Source organism: Anabrus simplex, chromosome 1 (genome assembly GCF_040414725.1).
Source record: "Anabrus simplex isolate iqAnaSimp1 chromosome 1, ASM4041472v1, whole genome shotgun sequence".
Classification (NCBI taxonomy): domain Eukaryota; kingdom Metazoa; phylum Arthropoda; class Insecta; order Orthoptera; family Tettigoniidae; genus Anabrus; species Anabrus simplex.
The window spans coordinates 1,699,056,286-1,699,073,490 of record NC_090265.1 but is presented as its reverse complement, the minus strand read 5'-3'; the positions used below and the strand labels follow the sequence as shown (position 1 = coordinate 1,699,073,490).

General features: G+C 39.9%; 1 protein-coding gene across 3 annotated transcripts in view; it reads right to left on the bottom strand.

Annotated features, from left to right (window-relative positions):
* LOC136882011 (protein tramtrack, beta isoform) overlaps positions 1-17,205 on the bottom strand; it is a 201,056-nt gene that overhangs the window by 160,156 nt on the left and 23,695 nt on the right. For all 3 annotated transcript variants that reach the window (XM_067154514.2, XM_067154504.2, XM_067154521.2), the window contains exon 2: positions 3,329-4,085. In XM_067154514.2, the coding sequence (XP_067010615.2) occupies positions 3,329-4,045 (717 nt within the window). In that variant the 5' untranslated portion in view covers positions 4,046-4,085. The remainder of the gene's footprint in view (positions 1-3,328; positions 4,086-17,205) is intronic.

The following is a 17,205-nucleotide window of genomic DNA, read 5'->3' as shown; positions in this document are numbered from 1 at the left end:
TATGAATAAGATATCCTGAGTCCACCCAGCTTTCGCTCCCGTAAAGCAAAGTTGGTCGGAAAACAGACCGATGTAACGACAGTTTTGTCTGGGAGCTGACTTCCTTCTTACAGAATACTGTTGATCGCAACTGCGAGCTCACTGCATTAGTTTTACGACACCTTGATTCAATCTCACTTACTATATTACCATCCTGGGAAATAACACAACCTAAATACTTGAAATTATCGACCTGTTCTAGCTTTGTATCACCAATCTGACATTCAATTCTGTTGAATTTCTTACCTACTGACATCAATTTAGTCTTTGAGAGGCTAATTTTCATACCATACTCATTGCACCTATTTTCAAGTTCCAAAATATTAGACTGCAGGCTTTCGGCACTGTCTGCCATTAAAACCAAGTCGTCAGCATAGGCCAAACTATTTACTACATTTCCACCTAACTGAATCCCTCCCTGTAATTTTATACCTTTCAGCATATGATCCATGTAAACTACAAACAGCAAAGGTGAAAGATTACAGCCTTGTCTAACTCCTGTAAGTACCCTGAACCAAGAAGTCATTTTACCATCAATTCTCACTGAAGCCCAATTGTCAACATAAATGCCTTTGATAGATTTTAATAATCTACCTTTAATTCCATAGTCCTCCAGTATAGCGAACATCTTTTCCCTCGGTACCCTGTCATATGCTTTCTCTAGATCTACGAAACATAAACACAACTGCCTATTCCTCTCGTAGCATTTTTCAATTACCTGGCGCATACTGAAAATCTGATCCTGACAGCCTCTCTGTGTCTGAAACCACACTGGTTTTCATCCAACTTCCTCTCAACGACTGATCGCACCCTCCCTTCCAAGATGCCAGTGAATACTTTGCCTGGTATACTAATCAATGAGATACCTCGATAGTTATTGCAATCCTTCCTGTTCCCTTGCTTATAGATAGGTGCAATTACCGCTTTTGTCCAATCTGAAGGTACCTTACCAACACTCCACGCTAATTTTACTACTCTATGAAGCCATTTCATCCCTGCCTTCCCACTATACTTCACCATTTCAGGTCTAATTTCATCTATTCCTGCTGCCTTATGACAATGGAGTTTATTTACTATCCTTTCCACTTCCTCAAGCATAATTTCACCAACATTATTTTCCTCCTCCTCATGAGCTTGGCTGTTTGCAACACCACCATGATGATTTCCTTTTACATTGAGAAGATGTTCAAAAATATTCCCTCCACCTCTCCAGTGATTCCCTGGGATCTATTATGAGTTCACCTGAATTACTAAAAACACTGTTCATTTCCTTTTTCCCTCCCTTCCTAAGATTCTTTATTACTGTCCAGAAAGGTTTCCTGCTGCTTGATCTAGCCTTTCCAGGTTGTTACCAAAATCTTCCCATGCCTTCTTTTTGGATTCAACAACGATTTGCTTCGCTCTGTTTCTTTCATCTACATACAAATCCCCGTCTGCCTCGGCCCTTGTTTGGAGCCATTTCTGATAAGCCTTCTTTTTACGTTTACAAGCTGCTTTCACTTCATCATTCCACCAAGATGTTCGCCTTTTCCCATCTTTAAACACAGTTGTACCTACGCATTCCCTTGCTGTTTCTACTATAGCATCCTTGTATGGCACCCATTCACTTTCTATATCCTGAACCTGCTTACTGTCTACTGTTCAAAACTTCTCACTAATCATATCCATGTACTTCTGTCTAATTTCCTCGTCCTGGAGATTTTCTACCCTTATTCGTTTGCAGACAGATTTCACTTTCTCTACCCTAGGCCTAGAGATACTTAGTTCACTACAGATCAGATAGTGGTCTGTATCATCGAAAAATCCCCGGAAAACTCGTACATTCCTAACAGATTTCCTGAATTCAAAGTCTGTTAAGATATAGTCTATTATGGATCTGGTACCCCTAGCCTCCCATGTGTAGCGGTGAATAGCCTTATGCTTGAAGAATGCATTCGTAACAGCTAAACCCATACTAGCACAGAAGTCCAGCAAACGCTTCCCATTCCCATTAGCTTCCATATCTTCCCCACATTTACCAATCACCCTTTCGTATCCTTCAGTTCTATTCCCAACTCTCGCATTGAAATCGCCCATTAGCACTATTCTATCCTTGCTGTTGACCCTGACCACGATGTCACTCAATGCTTCATAAAACTTGTCAACTTCATCCTCATCTGCACCCTCACATGGTGAATACACGGACACAATTCTTGTCCTAATTCCTGCAACTGACAAATCTACCCACATCATTCGCTCATTTATGTGCCTAACCGAAACTATGTTGCGTGCAATGGTATTCCTGATAAAGAGCCCTACCCCAGACTCTGCCCTTCCCTTTCTAAAACCCGTCAAGTACACTTTATAATCTCCTATCTCTTCCTCCTTATCTCCCCTTACCCGAATATCACTTATCCTAGCACATCCAAATGCATCCTCTTTGCTGACTCAGCCAGTTCTACTTTCTTTCCTCCATAAGCCCCATTAATATTGATAGCTCCCCATCGAATTCCATTTCGTTCGCCAAGTTGTTTCCAAGGAGTCCCTCGCCTGTCAAATGGGAGTGGGACTCCAATACTCCCATAGGTCCGAGGCTTGCTTAAAGTGTTCTGAGCTCGGTAAATTCATGAAGCAGGATGCTACCCTACTTGCACATAGTCCGAGTGAGGATCTCTCCTCTAACGGGTTATGGACCACCGGTGAATTGTACAGTCCTAGCCGCCTGAGCACAAGGAGGGCCGCGACTCAGAATATGTCCGAGATGCCCACTCCCATTCCATAGCAACTGGTATCCCGACTCTCAGGACCACTTACTAGGCCACTCAGCCGTTGCCCATGGTTCACAAACTAGGACATGACTACAGTAATCCACAAACATGAACCATTCTATATTTTAAAAATTCAAAACTATTATTTCATTGATAGAATTATGGCAGTGAATGTTTCCAAGGAGATATTTGATGGTCATACTTGTATAAGCAACAATAGTGACATGTGGCCTCTCGAGAGGCCCTGGTACAGGTTTTTCAAGTTGACGTCCATGGGCAATCTAAATGTATGCGAGGATGGGGCCCTACCTGGGATGAAACATCGATTTAGAGGAAATAACCATTGAAGGTTAAAATCCCCAACCTGACCAGGAATCAAACCCAGGACTCTTGGACCAAAGGCCACCATACTAAACAGTTAACAACAGAGCTGGACCTTTATAAAACCAATCTGATAGAACAATCTTTAATATGTACGGGGCTTTGGCCTAAACACAGAAAGCAAAACATCTGCTCATTAACATAATAGACACTATACTTACTGAATCTTCTGACTGCTTAAGATCTGGCTTTGTGTTTTCGTCATTGCTGAAAGGTTCAGCCTCCTTGTCATGTAGAGATTCTGATGAAACAATTCGAGGAGAGGCCTCTTCTGTTTCATCTTGAAGTTCACCCTCATAATGTTCATCAATATTTATAGCTTCTGATTTATCATCAAAAGTCTCAGCTTTTACCCGAGCATCATTATTTTCATTAATATTCTCCAAGACAGGAACATCTGTTTTCTCTCGATTTTCAGGTTCCTGATTAGAATGATTTGTATTCTCCAGAGATTCCCTTGCTTTCTGGCGTTTTCCAGCCTCTAATGCCTCACTTAGCCTACTTTGGAGGTTCGCTGTATTAGACCCTCCAAAAGCAAATCCTTTCACTTTGAACTCACTAGCTGTACTAACAAGAGAAGACAGATCATCCTCTGGAATGTCCACTGATCCCTTGTACATGAACATTAGCAAAGCCTGCATCTCTCTAACAGAGATGCCTTTCAGTATGAGAACTGGGTGTTTACATGGATTCTCTCTGAATATACACTCAAAGTAGGGACTGCACGCCGAGAGAATAACTCTATGAGCTTTTAACATTCCATCATGACAGGATAGTGTTACATCGACCAGGTTCTGGTGGCTGTAGAAGGTTTCCAACAAAGCTTGCATGTTCGGCATATGGTTGTTCCACTCCAAATGAAATGTTCTATTCATCATGGTGAAGACTTGGAATACTTCTCAAGTTAACTTTGAGGACCTGAAAAATAAAAATAAAATGTTGTAACAATTCCAAAATACATTACATACAACTACAACATCCAAACTCAACTTGACATAGAAAGAAAAGTTTCTTCACTCCAGTATTCTTTTTCCCTATCCAACATGTACAGGGTCTCATTTTATTCACGCTCCCTTGCAACTACACCGTGACCTTAGGCACACACCACTCATCTGCCAACACTCCATTTCCTTCAGCAGGTCACTTCTCCATTTCCTTGCACTCAGCTAGCCTTGTATTCAGAGCTTATTGCTATTCGTTAGTGGGCAAGCAAGTGCCTGTGAGATGGTGTTGCCCAAAAGCGTGTCTGCAGTGCTGTTCAGTTGTGTGTAAGGGAAGAAATATTTTAAGAATGAAGCCATTCGTTTTCAGTGTCGACTAAGTTAATATAAATTATAAGCTTTCCAGTCTGTCGGACATAGAATATAACACTTACAACACTATAATACTTGTAAAAAATGAACAATTATAAGTGGAATGACATGTTTCATTGTACAAGAACAGCCTCAGATTATAAAACAAATCACTTCTATGCTGCATAAACTTGTTAAGTGATTGTGAATTGGTGATATCATGAAGAAAGTGAATATGCTAGGCTTTAAAGCAATTGGTGAGAAATGTGAAAACAGGTATGCTACTTTTAAATGTGGTAAGGAACAGAGAAGTAAAATGACTAAGAAGGAGATGCATATTTTGCTTCTTACACAACCTTGTTTTCATTATTTGTGACACCAATCATCATCATTTCCCTTTATCCAACTGTAGCCGGGTAGGGGAAAATATGGTTCCTCTCCACTTTCTTCGGTCTATCCACCGCTCCTCCTCCAACACTGCGTCCAAGTCCAGGTTTCTTTCTAAAATACTGCGTTGGATTGTGTCCTTACGTCTCAATCGTGGTCGTCTATGGCCTCTCCTTCCTTGCATTTCCATCACCTTTTTTGGCATTCTTTCATCACTCATTCGCTTTACGTGCCCAAACCATCTTAGTCGGTCTTCTCTATACTATCATTCATTTTTTCCACTCCGATTTCTTCCTGGATTTTCTCATTCCTTATTTTGTCTCTTCTACTCTTCTATATCATACTCCTCAAGAACTTCATTTCGGCTGCCTGTATTCGACTCTCATCCTTCTTTGTCATTGTCCAAGTTTTTGCTCTGTAAGTTGTTATGGGTACATAGTTTCCTTTGCTTCCATTGGGACATCTTTGTCCCTTAACATCTTTCTTACACTATGATAGAAACAGCTTCCAGCTTGAATCCTCTTACTAATCTCAGTATCCAGTCGAGCATTCTCCATTAATTCACTCCCCAGGTATTTGAACGTCTCCACTACTTCCAGGGGTTTGTCTGCAAGTCTAATCTGACCTTTCCCTTCTTTCTCTTCTCTTGTCATAACAAGAGTTTTACTCTTTTCTACACTTATTTTCAATCCACATTCTCCGATCATCCCATTCACCACATCCAACTGTTCTTGAACCTTCATGTCCTTCTCTCCCCAAATCACAATATCATCTGCAAATAACATGATATTCATTTCTATTCCTCCATATGTTGCTTTTGCTGTTCTCATGATGTCATTCATTACTATTGTAAAGCGGATTGGCAACAGAACACTTCCCTGTCTCAGCCTACTAGTGATTTTGAACTAATTTGTCCTGCCAACTTGTGTTTGCACACAACTACAACATTCCTTGTACACTACCATGATCATTTTTAATAATCCCTGTCCAATTCCTGGTTGAGAAATGTGAAAACAGGTATGGACTTTTAAAGGTGGTAAGGAAGGCAAAGACCTGCTATATTATAACAGAGAAGTAAAGAGACGAAGAAGGAGATGCACATTTTGCTTCCTACACAACTTTTTTTTTCATTATTTGTGACACCAATCATCATCATCATCATCATCATCATCATGATTTCCCTTTATCCAGCTGTAGCTTAAACTTAAGTCCTGGGGACATTGTCATATGCCTTTTCAATGTCAATGAATGTCATCACCATATCATTCCCATACTCCCACTGCTTTTCCATTAATTGTCTCGTAATGAAAATGGGCTCTATTGTTAACCTTCCACTTCTGAAACCAAACTGATTTTCCTGTATCTGATTTTCAACCCTCAACCATATCCTACTTTCCAGTATCCTCTCCATTATCTTAGCAACATGGGATATCAGAGTAATTCCCCTGTAGTTCTTCAATACTTTCTTATCGCCTTTCTTCAAAATTGGGATGATTATTCCTTTTTGCCAATCCTCAGGGACCTCCTTAATCTCCCAGACAATCCTGAGAACTCTATATGTTCACTGCAGGACTACAAGCTCCAGCTGCTTTTATCATCTCCACTGAAATTTCATTTATTCCAGCAGTTTTTCCATTCTTCATTTTTCTTACTGCCATTTCAATTTCATTCATTGTAATTTCTTTATCCATTTCTTCATCAACTAATTGCCTTTCCTGGTCATCCACTGAATGTCATTAGTTCTCATGTTCAGCAACTTCTGAAAATACTCTCTCCATCTATTTCTTTTTTCTTCTGGCTTTGTTAATATTATGCCGCCTTCATCCTTCACAAATCTCTTTACTTGATCACTCTTTTTGTTTCTTAAAATACCATACAGTAATTTCTTGCTGGCCTGCATATCATCTCTCAATTTCTGTGTGAATAAGGCCCAGCTTTTCCTCTTTTCTTCCTCACTACTTTCTTGGTCACATTCTTTGCCTCCACATATTTTCTTCTACTTTCTTCAGTCTTAGATGTTTTCCATGCTTTCCATGCCATTTTCTTTTCCTTCACTTTACCCTATCATTCCATCAGTGTGTCTCTTTGTTTTTCACATTTCCTGATGTTCTACCACATACCTTTACCGCACATCCAACCAGTGCTTCCTTAAATCTTTTCCATTCATCTTCAATATTCCCCATCTCCGTCCTGGGTACCAAGGGTATTACTTCCCTTTGAAATTCTTCTTGTATGCTTTTCTCCTTCAACTTCAATACTTTAATTCTTTTCTCTCTTCCTAATGAGGGTTTTTCAATCTCTCTCATTTACAATTTTCCTATCACAACTCTATGATCTCCACCAAAGGCTTCCTCAGGCATGGCTGCAAGATCTAAAAGGTTCTTCCAGTGTTCTTTCTCTATTATTATACAATCAATCATGGTCTTTGTCTGTCTGCCCAACAATACCTTGTAATCTTCTGACTGTTCTTCTTCCTAAACAGGTGTTTCCAACAATCATTTGGTTCCTCATGCAAAAATCCACCAATAACTCGCCTTCTGGATTTACATTTCCATATCCAAAGGGCCCTACAGCATCTTCCTTTCCTTGTCTTTCCATTCTAACTTGTGCATTTAGATCTCCCATCAATAGCATTTCCTTATCTTCTTATCTGTCTCTCCACCTCCTCTAAAAAGTCCTCTAGATGTTCATCTATGCAACCCGTTTGTGGGACATACAACTGAAATAGATCTTTCATGTCATTTTCAAACTGGAGTCTCATCACCATCATCCTATCGCCTGTATCCTTCTTTCAGAAGAATCTCTCCCGTACCCCTCTTCTTGGTCTCACACAGTCCAAGTATGGTTATATCTTTTTCTTTCATGAAGTCAACCAGTTCTTCTGTCTTTCCCATCAGTGTCAGGACATTTACTGTTGCAATCTTGATGTAGTAGTAGTAGTAGTAGTAGTAGTAGTAGTAGTAGTAGTAAAAACACTAATGAATTACATAAAAGATAACTGGGGAAGATCCTTCATCTAATCAACACTTCAATATACAGGTAGAAATATTTATTTCATATTGTTAGCACAGGAATACCAGAAAAAGAAACTGGCTGTAAAAAGACTGATCCAGGAAGAAAAGGAAAAGTGCTGGGATGACTTTACTACAAGGATAGAGGAAGACTGTCAAGGAAGTAGGAAACTACTATACAGAATAGTAAACAGTAAAAGAAATGAATATATAAACATCCTTGCACTGGAAACAGATGATGGTAGCTTAATACAAACAGAGAAAGGGATCAGGGATGAAATGAAGAAGTACATGGTGTTAAATGGAGATGGGGGCAACACCACCACCAATGACTGCAGTGTAGATGAAACCAAAATTAACAAATACCCATAAACATGGCTTGAGGTAGAAACAGCACTAAAGAGCATGCGAAATGGAAAGTCCCCAGGCTTTGATGGCCGGGCTGAGTGGCTCAGACGGTTGAGGCGCTGGCCTTCTGACCCCAACTTGGCAGGTTCGAATCTGGCTCAGTCCGGTGGTACTTGAAGGTGCTCAAATACATCAGCCTTGTGTCGGTAGATTTACTGGCACGTAAAAGAACTCCCGCGGGACTAAATTCTGGCACCTCGGTGTCTCCAAAAACCGTAAAACAGTTTGTTAGCGGGACGTAAAGCAAATAGCATTATTATTACAGGCTTTGATGATCTCAGCTCAGACATGATAAAGGCAGCTGGAATACCAAGCTTGAATTGGCTATATAGAGTGTTGTCATTGATATGGGAAAGAAACAAAATTCCAGAAGATTGGAGTAAAGGAGACATCATCCCACTGTTCAAAAAGGGAAACCGACGGATATGTGGAAATTACACAGGCATCACGCTGTTGTCACACTCACTGAAGCTGCTGGAAAAGATCATAGAAATGAGACTTCGGAAGATAGTGGAACCTTTGCTTGAGAAAGAACAACACAGGTTCGGGAAAGGTCGAAGTACTGTGGATCTTATCTTTGCAGTAAAAATGCTGACAGAAAAGTACTGGGAATACGGAAGAAATCTTGTGATTGCATTTGTGGACATTGAAAAAGCATATGATAGTGCTCATCAAAACAAGATATGGGAATGTCTGGAAGACCTAAAGATGCCAAAGTATTTAACTGACGAAGTCAAGATACTATACCAGAAGAGCTACAGCTGTGTCCAGATAGGCAACGGACGATCAAAATGGTTTGAAACAAAAAGAGGTGTCCAACAAGGAAGTGCTCTGTCACCACTCCTGTTCATAATAGTAATGGACAAGGTCATCAAATCTATCAAGAAAATGGACAGTGAACCAAACGCCCTGGTATCTGCTGATGATGTGCTTTTATGGGGAGAGACAGAAGCTGAAGTTCAGAAGAAAATGAATGGAACAAAACATTCAAAAATTTTGAACTGAAGATGAGCAAAACAGACAGTGGAAGTGACCATCAACAGGGAAGGAAAAATCTCAAATATATTTCTGGAAGGAGCAAAAATCAAATCAGCTTCCCACTTCAAGTACCCCGGAAGCACAAGCTAGAAAGACAACACTGTTAGGCAGGAAATACTCAGCAGGACACAGAAAGCATCAAACATTTACAGTCAAGTCAGAAATCTTCTCTGGGACTGCAAAATACCACAAAAAGTGAAAACAATCATGTACTACACTTACTTCGTACCAATCCTCATGTACGGTTTAGAGACTACACAAAGACTTCAGTAGAATCCAAGCAACTGAAATGAGATCCATTAGAACCATGAACCAACTACCAGAAAGGACAAGATCAGAAATGAAGTGAATAGGAAAGTAGCTGGTATTGAGGTTCCTATTACCTGTGTCATAAAGAAACGCAGACTTCAGTGGTATGGGCACATAATGAGAATGAACAAGGAAAGACCTGCCAGAAAATATTTTGACCTTAATCTTGTAGGAAGAAGACCACCAAGAAAACGTTGGATAGAGACTGTAAGATCAGATGTGGAGGAGAGAGGACACAAATGGGAGAATGTACTGGAACAGAAGATGTATGAAGACAGAAGGAGATGGCGAGCGCTTGTACACCACTCCCGGGAAACTGGAGTTGGGAAATGATGATGATGATTGTTAGACCAGTTTCAGTACCCACGGTACCATCTTCAGTAACAGACGTGAGAAAATTTTTAAAGAATAAGTTAGCACTAATAAGAAAAAACCTTCAACAACCCATATATACAACAGACATTTAAGCAGTCCCATATATCCAAAAAGTGGGGAAAAAACTTAATCTAATGAAACCCAATTAAAATCAGTACAAGAACTCTCTCTGGAGTCTAAAATGCAAAGAAAAAATAGAAAATAGAAAATTGAATATGCAAAAAATTAATGATCAGAAAGAGGGGGAGGAAAGAAGTTAATGAATATTTAAAGAAACAAACTTACTTCCTCTATATCAGCACAGAATGAAAATCATTAATTATGATACTAATGTATTATTCTTGCCATAGTTTACCAACAAAAACAAAAAAAAATACAAAATATACATTAATAGCTGTTGTGTCGATGAGTTAGTTTTTGTTACTGCAGGAGTAATGCCATCAGGTGGAAAAGAGTGGCAACAGGAACAGACAGAACACATCACAACAAACATACAGGATGGTTGCCTAGTTGTACTTCCTCTTAAAACAATAATCACCACCACCACCATCACAACAAACAACAATCAGTCAATGTAATGCTAAGGTTGATAACCTTTAGGAGTTAAGCACATTGTAGATCATCACATTTTGATTTCTCTTAGTTTGGTGATACTAGAGCATTTGAGACCTAGGTCTAAACCCTACATCACATTATGATTCATCCCCCTTCCCTCCTCATTTTTTAGGTGAATGTTTATATTTATTTCTCTTCTCATTTCAATGATCTTCTTTATTATCTTCCAGATCGATACGGACTAATGACTACGCAGTTTTGCAGCTTATAAAAACAGTCACAACAACAATAACTACTGCCAGTTAATTTGTTTCCCATGATGACCCCACAATATTTCCATGTCAGCAAAGCACAACATTGATGGACATGAAAATAAAAATCTTAATTTTTTTGTATCTCCATTATTACAGCTCTTACAGTAAAAATATATCAGATATATAATAGATCGGTAATGGTATCTTCGATCATTTAGTTTAAAAATACATGTAATAGATAACTAACACATGAGGTTCATGAAAAATGTAATAATCACAAATATCACCATTATGGGTCCAGCAAGCAAGCTGAAGGCAGTACAGGGAGACGCATGGCTATATCTGGGAAATCTGACCCTGGAAACCACAGAAGAACACATAAGGGAAATAATAAACTGTCAAATGGTTAGTGACACCAATACCAGGAGAGCGTTCAAAATAGGCATCCCAATGAAAGAACATGACAACGTATATGAGGGGTTATTTTGGCTAAAGGATGTCATATGTCCTTTCGAGATCCCTGGAGGTACAGGAAAAGATAATAAGATGGAACCGGATTAAGTTAAAGTTCCCAACTGGAACATAGAAGGACTAGAAAGCGTATTAAGACAGATGCCGAGAAACATTTTCAGCGAGTTCATTACAGACATTCATTACTGCAGAATCAAAGTGTGAATTGAAAGGATTCTATAACATTCAAGCATTTGCAAGGAAAGACGATAAAGGAAGGTCGTCAGGTGGAATAACATGCCTAATCAACTTGAAATTGTCCCCCTTTGAAACAATTCTCAAGGAGGAGAATCAACTGGTGATTAAAACAAGAATAGGAGCATTAGTAAGCGTATAGTACACACCAGAGTACAGTGCAATAGACATAGCAGACGGTATACAGAGAACATTAGACACTATACAAGTGAATCAAAGAGCGATAATTGTGGGCGACCTGAACTGCTCAATAAATAAAGCAAATAACAAAGCAGAAATAGTACTGGACTATCTGCTAGGGGAAGGGCTCACATTAGTGAATGACAAAAAGGAACTTTCATACATATGCCACAACGAAGGAAGCGCCATAGACCTCACACTCATTAGAGGCTTCGATGTAGTGCAACATAACGTCCTAATAAGAAATGAGGCAGCATTAACTAGGAAACATATACCAGTAAGAATGACTCAGGACAAACACGACATGAATAAACAAATAAAAACACAAAGGATACACAGAAGGCTGGACCCACATATGCTCCAGGAGAACAATGGTAACATACCAAGCCTACTACAAAATATCAGAAAGGGAAATCTGGACGAGGCCATGGCAGACATAACTAAATTACTTGAAGAAGGAAATGCAGCAAGGGAGGACACCAGGAAAGCGCAAAAATCGTTTGACAAGGAGTCTTACCTTGAAAGGCAAATTACACTAGAAAAATTGCACACAGCTAGAAGAACAGAAGACAAAAGAGACCTGGAATGCTACCAGACAGAGAGGAAGAAATACAAGGTGTTTATTTTTTACTTTTTTTTACATGATAGTTGTTCATGGCATCGACCTATACAGATCTTTTGCCACTACTTTCCCCATTGAGAGGAACCTGCGTGTAAGTGTAATTGCGGAAGTGTAGTGTTGAATGTGAGGGAAAGAACTTCAGGACGACACAAACACCCAGTCCACAGGCCAGGGATATTAATCATTTACAGTTAAAAACTCCTGACCCGGCCGGGAATCGAACCCGGGATCACCGGGTGACAGGCAGACACGTTGCCCCCTACACCGCCGGACCGGACAATCCAAGGCGTTACTCAAGCTGAAAAAGCGGGAATTTAGGGCAAAGGAAGATGAAAAGCTTGTAAAGGATGCTGAGAAGAACTTAGACCACGGCAGCCACGATTCCCTGCAGACATACCCATGGAGACCTGAGAGAAACATATGAGAGGTGTGTTAGCCCTTAAGGAAACCAGACCAAAGTTAAAGGAGAGGAAAGTGACAGAAAGAACTACAATCTTCACAAGCGAGAAAATGAGAAAGGCCATCTCAACAAGCAAGGTGAACAAGATACCGGGAATAGACAGATTTTGCGCAGAACTAAAAAGTACACTACCCTATCTAGAACGAGTGTGGACAATGCTAATGAACAAGTGCGTGGAATCCGATAACATACCCAATGCATGGCGGAAGGCAGTAATAATGCTGCTATATAAAAGATAAAGGGACACGAGCAAACCAGAATCTTACAGAGGTATAGCCCTGGAATCGGTGGCATTTAAAATACTCACCAAATTATTAGCACAGAAAATAAGTAACCTGATGGAACCACTGTTACGTGATGAACAATTTGGATTCCAGAAAGCGAGATCCACCTTGATAGCGGCAAGCTGTCTGCTAAAGGACATACAAGAAAGAACACAAGCCCATGGGAAGAAGTATGTAACCTTCATTGAAACACCAAAGCCTTTGACACTGTCAATAGATGAAAATTAATCTAGAAACAGGAAAGTCTTGTGGGATGCTTGGATATGACGAATTTCATAGCTAACATACTGGTGGCAAACCAAGTGCAAATCAGTGACATGGTACCCCAATCAGACTGGTTAGATCAAACCATCGGAGTGCTACAAGGGGACCCATTGAGCCCTTTATTGTTCAATGCGCTGACCCAGGATCTCCCTACAAAAATCAAAGAGGGAGCACAAAATGTAAACATATACATATTTGTAGTTTACATGGCACTAGCCGCTGATAACATAAAAGACTTGCAAAACGGAATGGAGCTTATCACACAATGGGAGGATGACAATGAGCTAAGGATGAATCTAAGGAAGACAGAATTAATGGTATTCAGGAAAGGAGGACGCTTATCGGAAGGGGACTACACTGTATGTGGGGGACATACATTAACACCAGAAAACCAGTTCACATAACTAGCGATCACATGACAAGCCTCCATGACGACCTTCTCAGTACACATAAAGAAGAGACTAGCTGCTGCACTTTTTTTTTTGCTATTTGCTTTATGTTGCACCGACACAGATAGGTCTGAGGGCGACGATGGGACAGGAAAGGCCTAGGAGTGGGAAGGAAGCAGCAATAGCCTTAATTAAGGTATGGGACCAGCATTTGCCTGGTGTGAAAATGGGAAACCACGGAAAACCATCTTCAGGGCTGCTGACAGTGGGGTTCGAACCCACTATCTCCCGGATACAAGCTCACAGCTGCGCGACCCCAACCGCACGGCCAACTCGCCCAATCTGCTGCACTTAGAAGCACAAGTGACATCAAACATCTGCAAAGAATGTCACTGGAGACAGCCATGAAACTTTTCCAAGTCAAAGTGCTACCAGCGCTCATATACGGATTAGAAGTAATATGGAAGTACCTATTATGTAAACAGCTACGAGAACTGGAAAACATGAAACCGAGATACCTTAAGAGGGTTCTAGGGGTATATAAATTCACCTTATCCCGGTGCGTATATTTTAGCCTGGGAAACCTTCTTGATAGTGGATTTAAGACTGCGAATGTCTCTACAGCAAACTCCGGCATACGAGGAATATGAGTTGAGACATTTGGTGACACGCTTTGCAATACACGGCTTTCACCACCGTATCTGTGCCAAGAAATCCTACCACCAGGCCAGCCAGGAGTGTGTATGTGTTCATATCACGTAATGAAGTGCAAGAAGAGAATAGTCTCTCTGACTCAATTTTGCTCTGAATAAATTTCTCCTTGAGTGAAATGTAATTTACTTGATGTAATATGCAAATTTTGCACATCGTGCACAAGAAAAATGTATTTATTTATATCACCATTATCATTCCCGGCCCAGATGGTATCCATACAGAACATCTCAAAGAAACTCAAGAAATGTTATTGCCTTTCTGGACGATCTTATTCAATGCCTGTCTAAGATCTGGAATTATTCCTGAGGAATGGAGAAGATCATCAATGAAAATCCTATACAAGGGTAAAGGACAAACAAATGACCCAAATTCTTATAGAGGCATTGCATTGGAGAACAACATCCTCAAAATATTTATGAAGATCCTTACAAAGAAATTGCAAGATTCTGTAACAATCCCGGAATGCCAATTCGGATTTATGCCCGGAAGAATCACAATTCATGCTGTAAAATACCTGCTACAGGAAATAGAAGAAGCATTAAGACTACCCAAAGGAAAATACTATGCAGTTTTCGTGGATTTCACGAAGGCTTTTGACTCCGTAAATCGAGAAATTCTCCTAACCAAGATCAAAAACATGATCAGCGAAGCTCATCCCTTTTTTAAGTTGCTAAATAATATCTTGACAGTAAACTACATAGAGATTGATGATGGAGTCGACACCTCGGACTCGATCAGACAAACGAATGGAGTACTGCAGGGTGACCCGATGAGTCCTTTACTGTTCAACATCATCACTGCAGACATCACGAATATTGTAAATTCTTCACCCGACACGACAGTCATCCTCTACGCAGATGACATGGCACTAGGATCATCAAACAAAGACAGCTTACAAGCCTCCTTACTAGAGTTAGAAAAGTGGGTTAACGAAAACCACCTCTCGATCAATCTTCAGAAGACGGTGCAAATGACCTTCAGAAAAGGAGGGAGACTTGCTACAAAAGACACTCTTACCCTCTGTAACAACGACCTAACAGTAGTCAGCAAATTCAAGTACTTAGGAATAACTCTTCAAACCACAGCTCTGTCTTTTAATTACCACATAGAAGAAAGAACCGCGGCAGCGACAAGGGCCATCTACAAGATAAAAGATCTCGCAGCACTATCTTTATCCACTGCAATAATGTTATTCCACACAGTAATATCACCTGTCTTGTCTTACGGATTGGAACTAATTTGGGACCATCTCAAACTCAGAGATCTCGAAAGGATAGAGAAAGTAAAAGCACGCTTTCTTAAATGTACTCTACGAGTTGGAAAATCGGCCCCATCACGTCTAGTATATGAACTGGCCAAAGAAACTTTTTACATTCAGGACCTCAGAATGAGGCTCCATCTGCCATCTACTGGAGCTTACAATGAACTCCTACGCAGAAGGGAAGAAAAGAAAAAGGAAATCGACCCCGACTTCTATACCTCAGATGCCATGTTGGTGAGAAACTGGACCAAAGAAAATCAAGATCAAAGACATATCATAACACGTCTTTCCATTCATGGTTTTCACCACAAGATATGCACAGTGAAGTCTTTTCATAATCCAGATGTTAACTGTATTTGCTTTTTATGTGGCAAACAGTGTGACAGGTATCACATCAAGACTTGCAACAAGAGAACCATGTCGATAAGTGAATATTGTAAACCCTAATGCCCATTCGGGTGCCCTTTCTAATAATAATTATCATTTCTCATATGGTAAGAACACACGAAACATAAAAGATCACAAAGTATATTTTCTACAACTTTTGTTTTGTAAAATTCATCGATAGGATGTCCATTAACTGAGATATTTGACAATTTTTAAACTTTCTAAACTATTTCATCCAGCCGAAGTAAATATTTATTTATACTCTCGATTGTTAGTGCCTTTTATCTTGGCCTTAAATACTAATTTTCATCAAATTATGTACAACAGTTTTCTTGTGATGTGAGTGCATACATACATACAGATATGATGGAAATTTAAAAATGGCATTTTCTCCTTATTCTGGACATGACTGACACACATATACCAATTTTTTAAAATTCTGACCCAAGTACACAGGAAACTCATATTCTATTTATTGTAATAATTCTCTCTCATTAAATTATTTTTACCTTTAAAGTTTAAAGTAGTATTTTAAAATAATATGTACAACAAAATAATGTAAAAGAAGAGAAGATCTACAAATGTCGGACGTAGAAAAAGCTGTGTCAGAAATGAAAAATTGCAAAGCTCCTGGAATAGATGACATCACAGTGGAAATGCTATTTGATTTATGTCGCACCGACACAGATAGGTCTTATGGCGACGATGGGACAGGAAAGGCCTAGGAATGGGAAGGAAGCGGCCGTGGCCTTATTAAGGTACAGCCCCAGCATTTGCCAGGTATGAAAATGGGAAACCACAGAAAACCATCTTCAGGGCTGCCAAAAGTCGGATTCGAACCCACTATCTCCCAGATGCAAGCTCACAGCTGCGCGTCCCTAACAGCACGGCCAACTCGCCCGGTTCAGTGGAAATGATTAAAGCTGCAGGACCTATTGGAATGCAGTGGCTGTATAGAATAATGAAGATAGTATTGACTGATGGAGAGATTCTTGATGATTGGACAAGGGCAATTATTACACCTATTTTTAAAAAAGGTAATAAGGCACATTGTGAGAACTACAGAGGAATAGCATTACTGTGTCACTGCATGAAGATTTATAAAAAGATAATCTCACAAAAATCAAGAACAAGATAGATTCA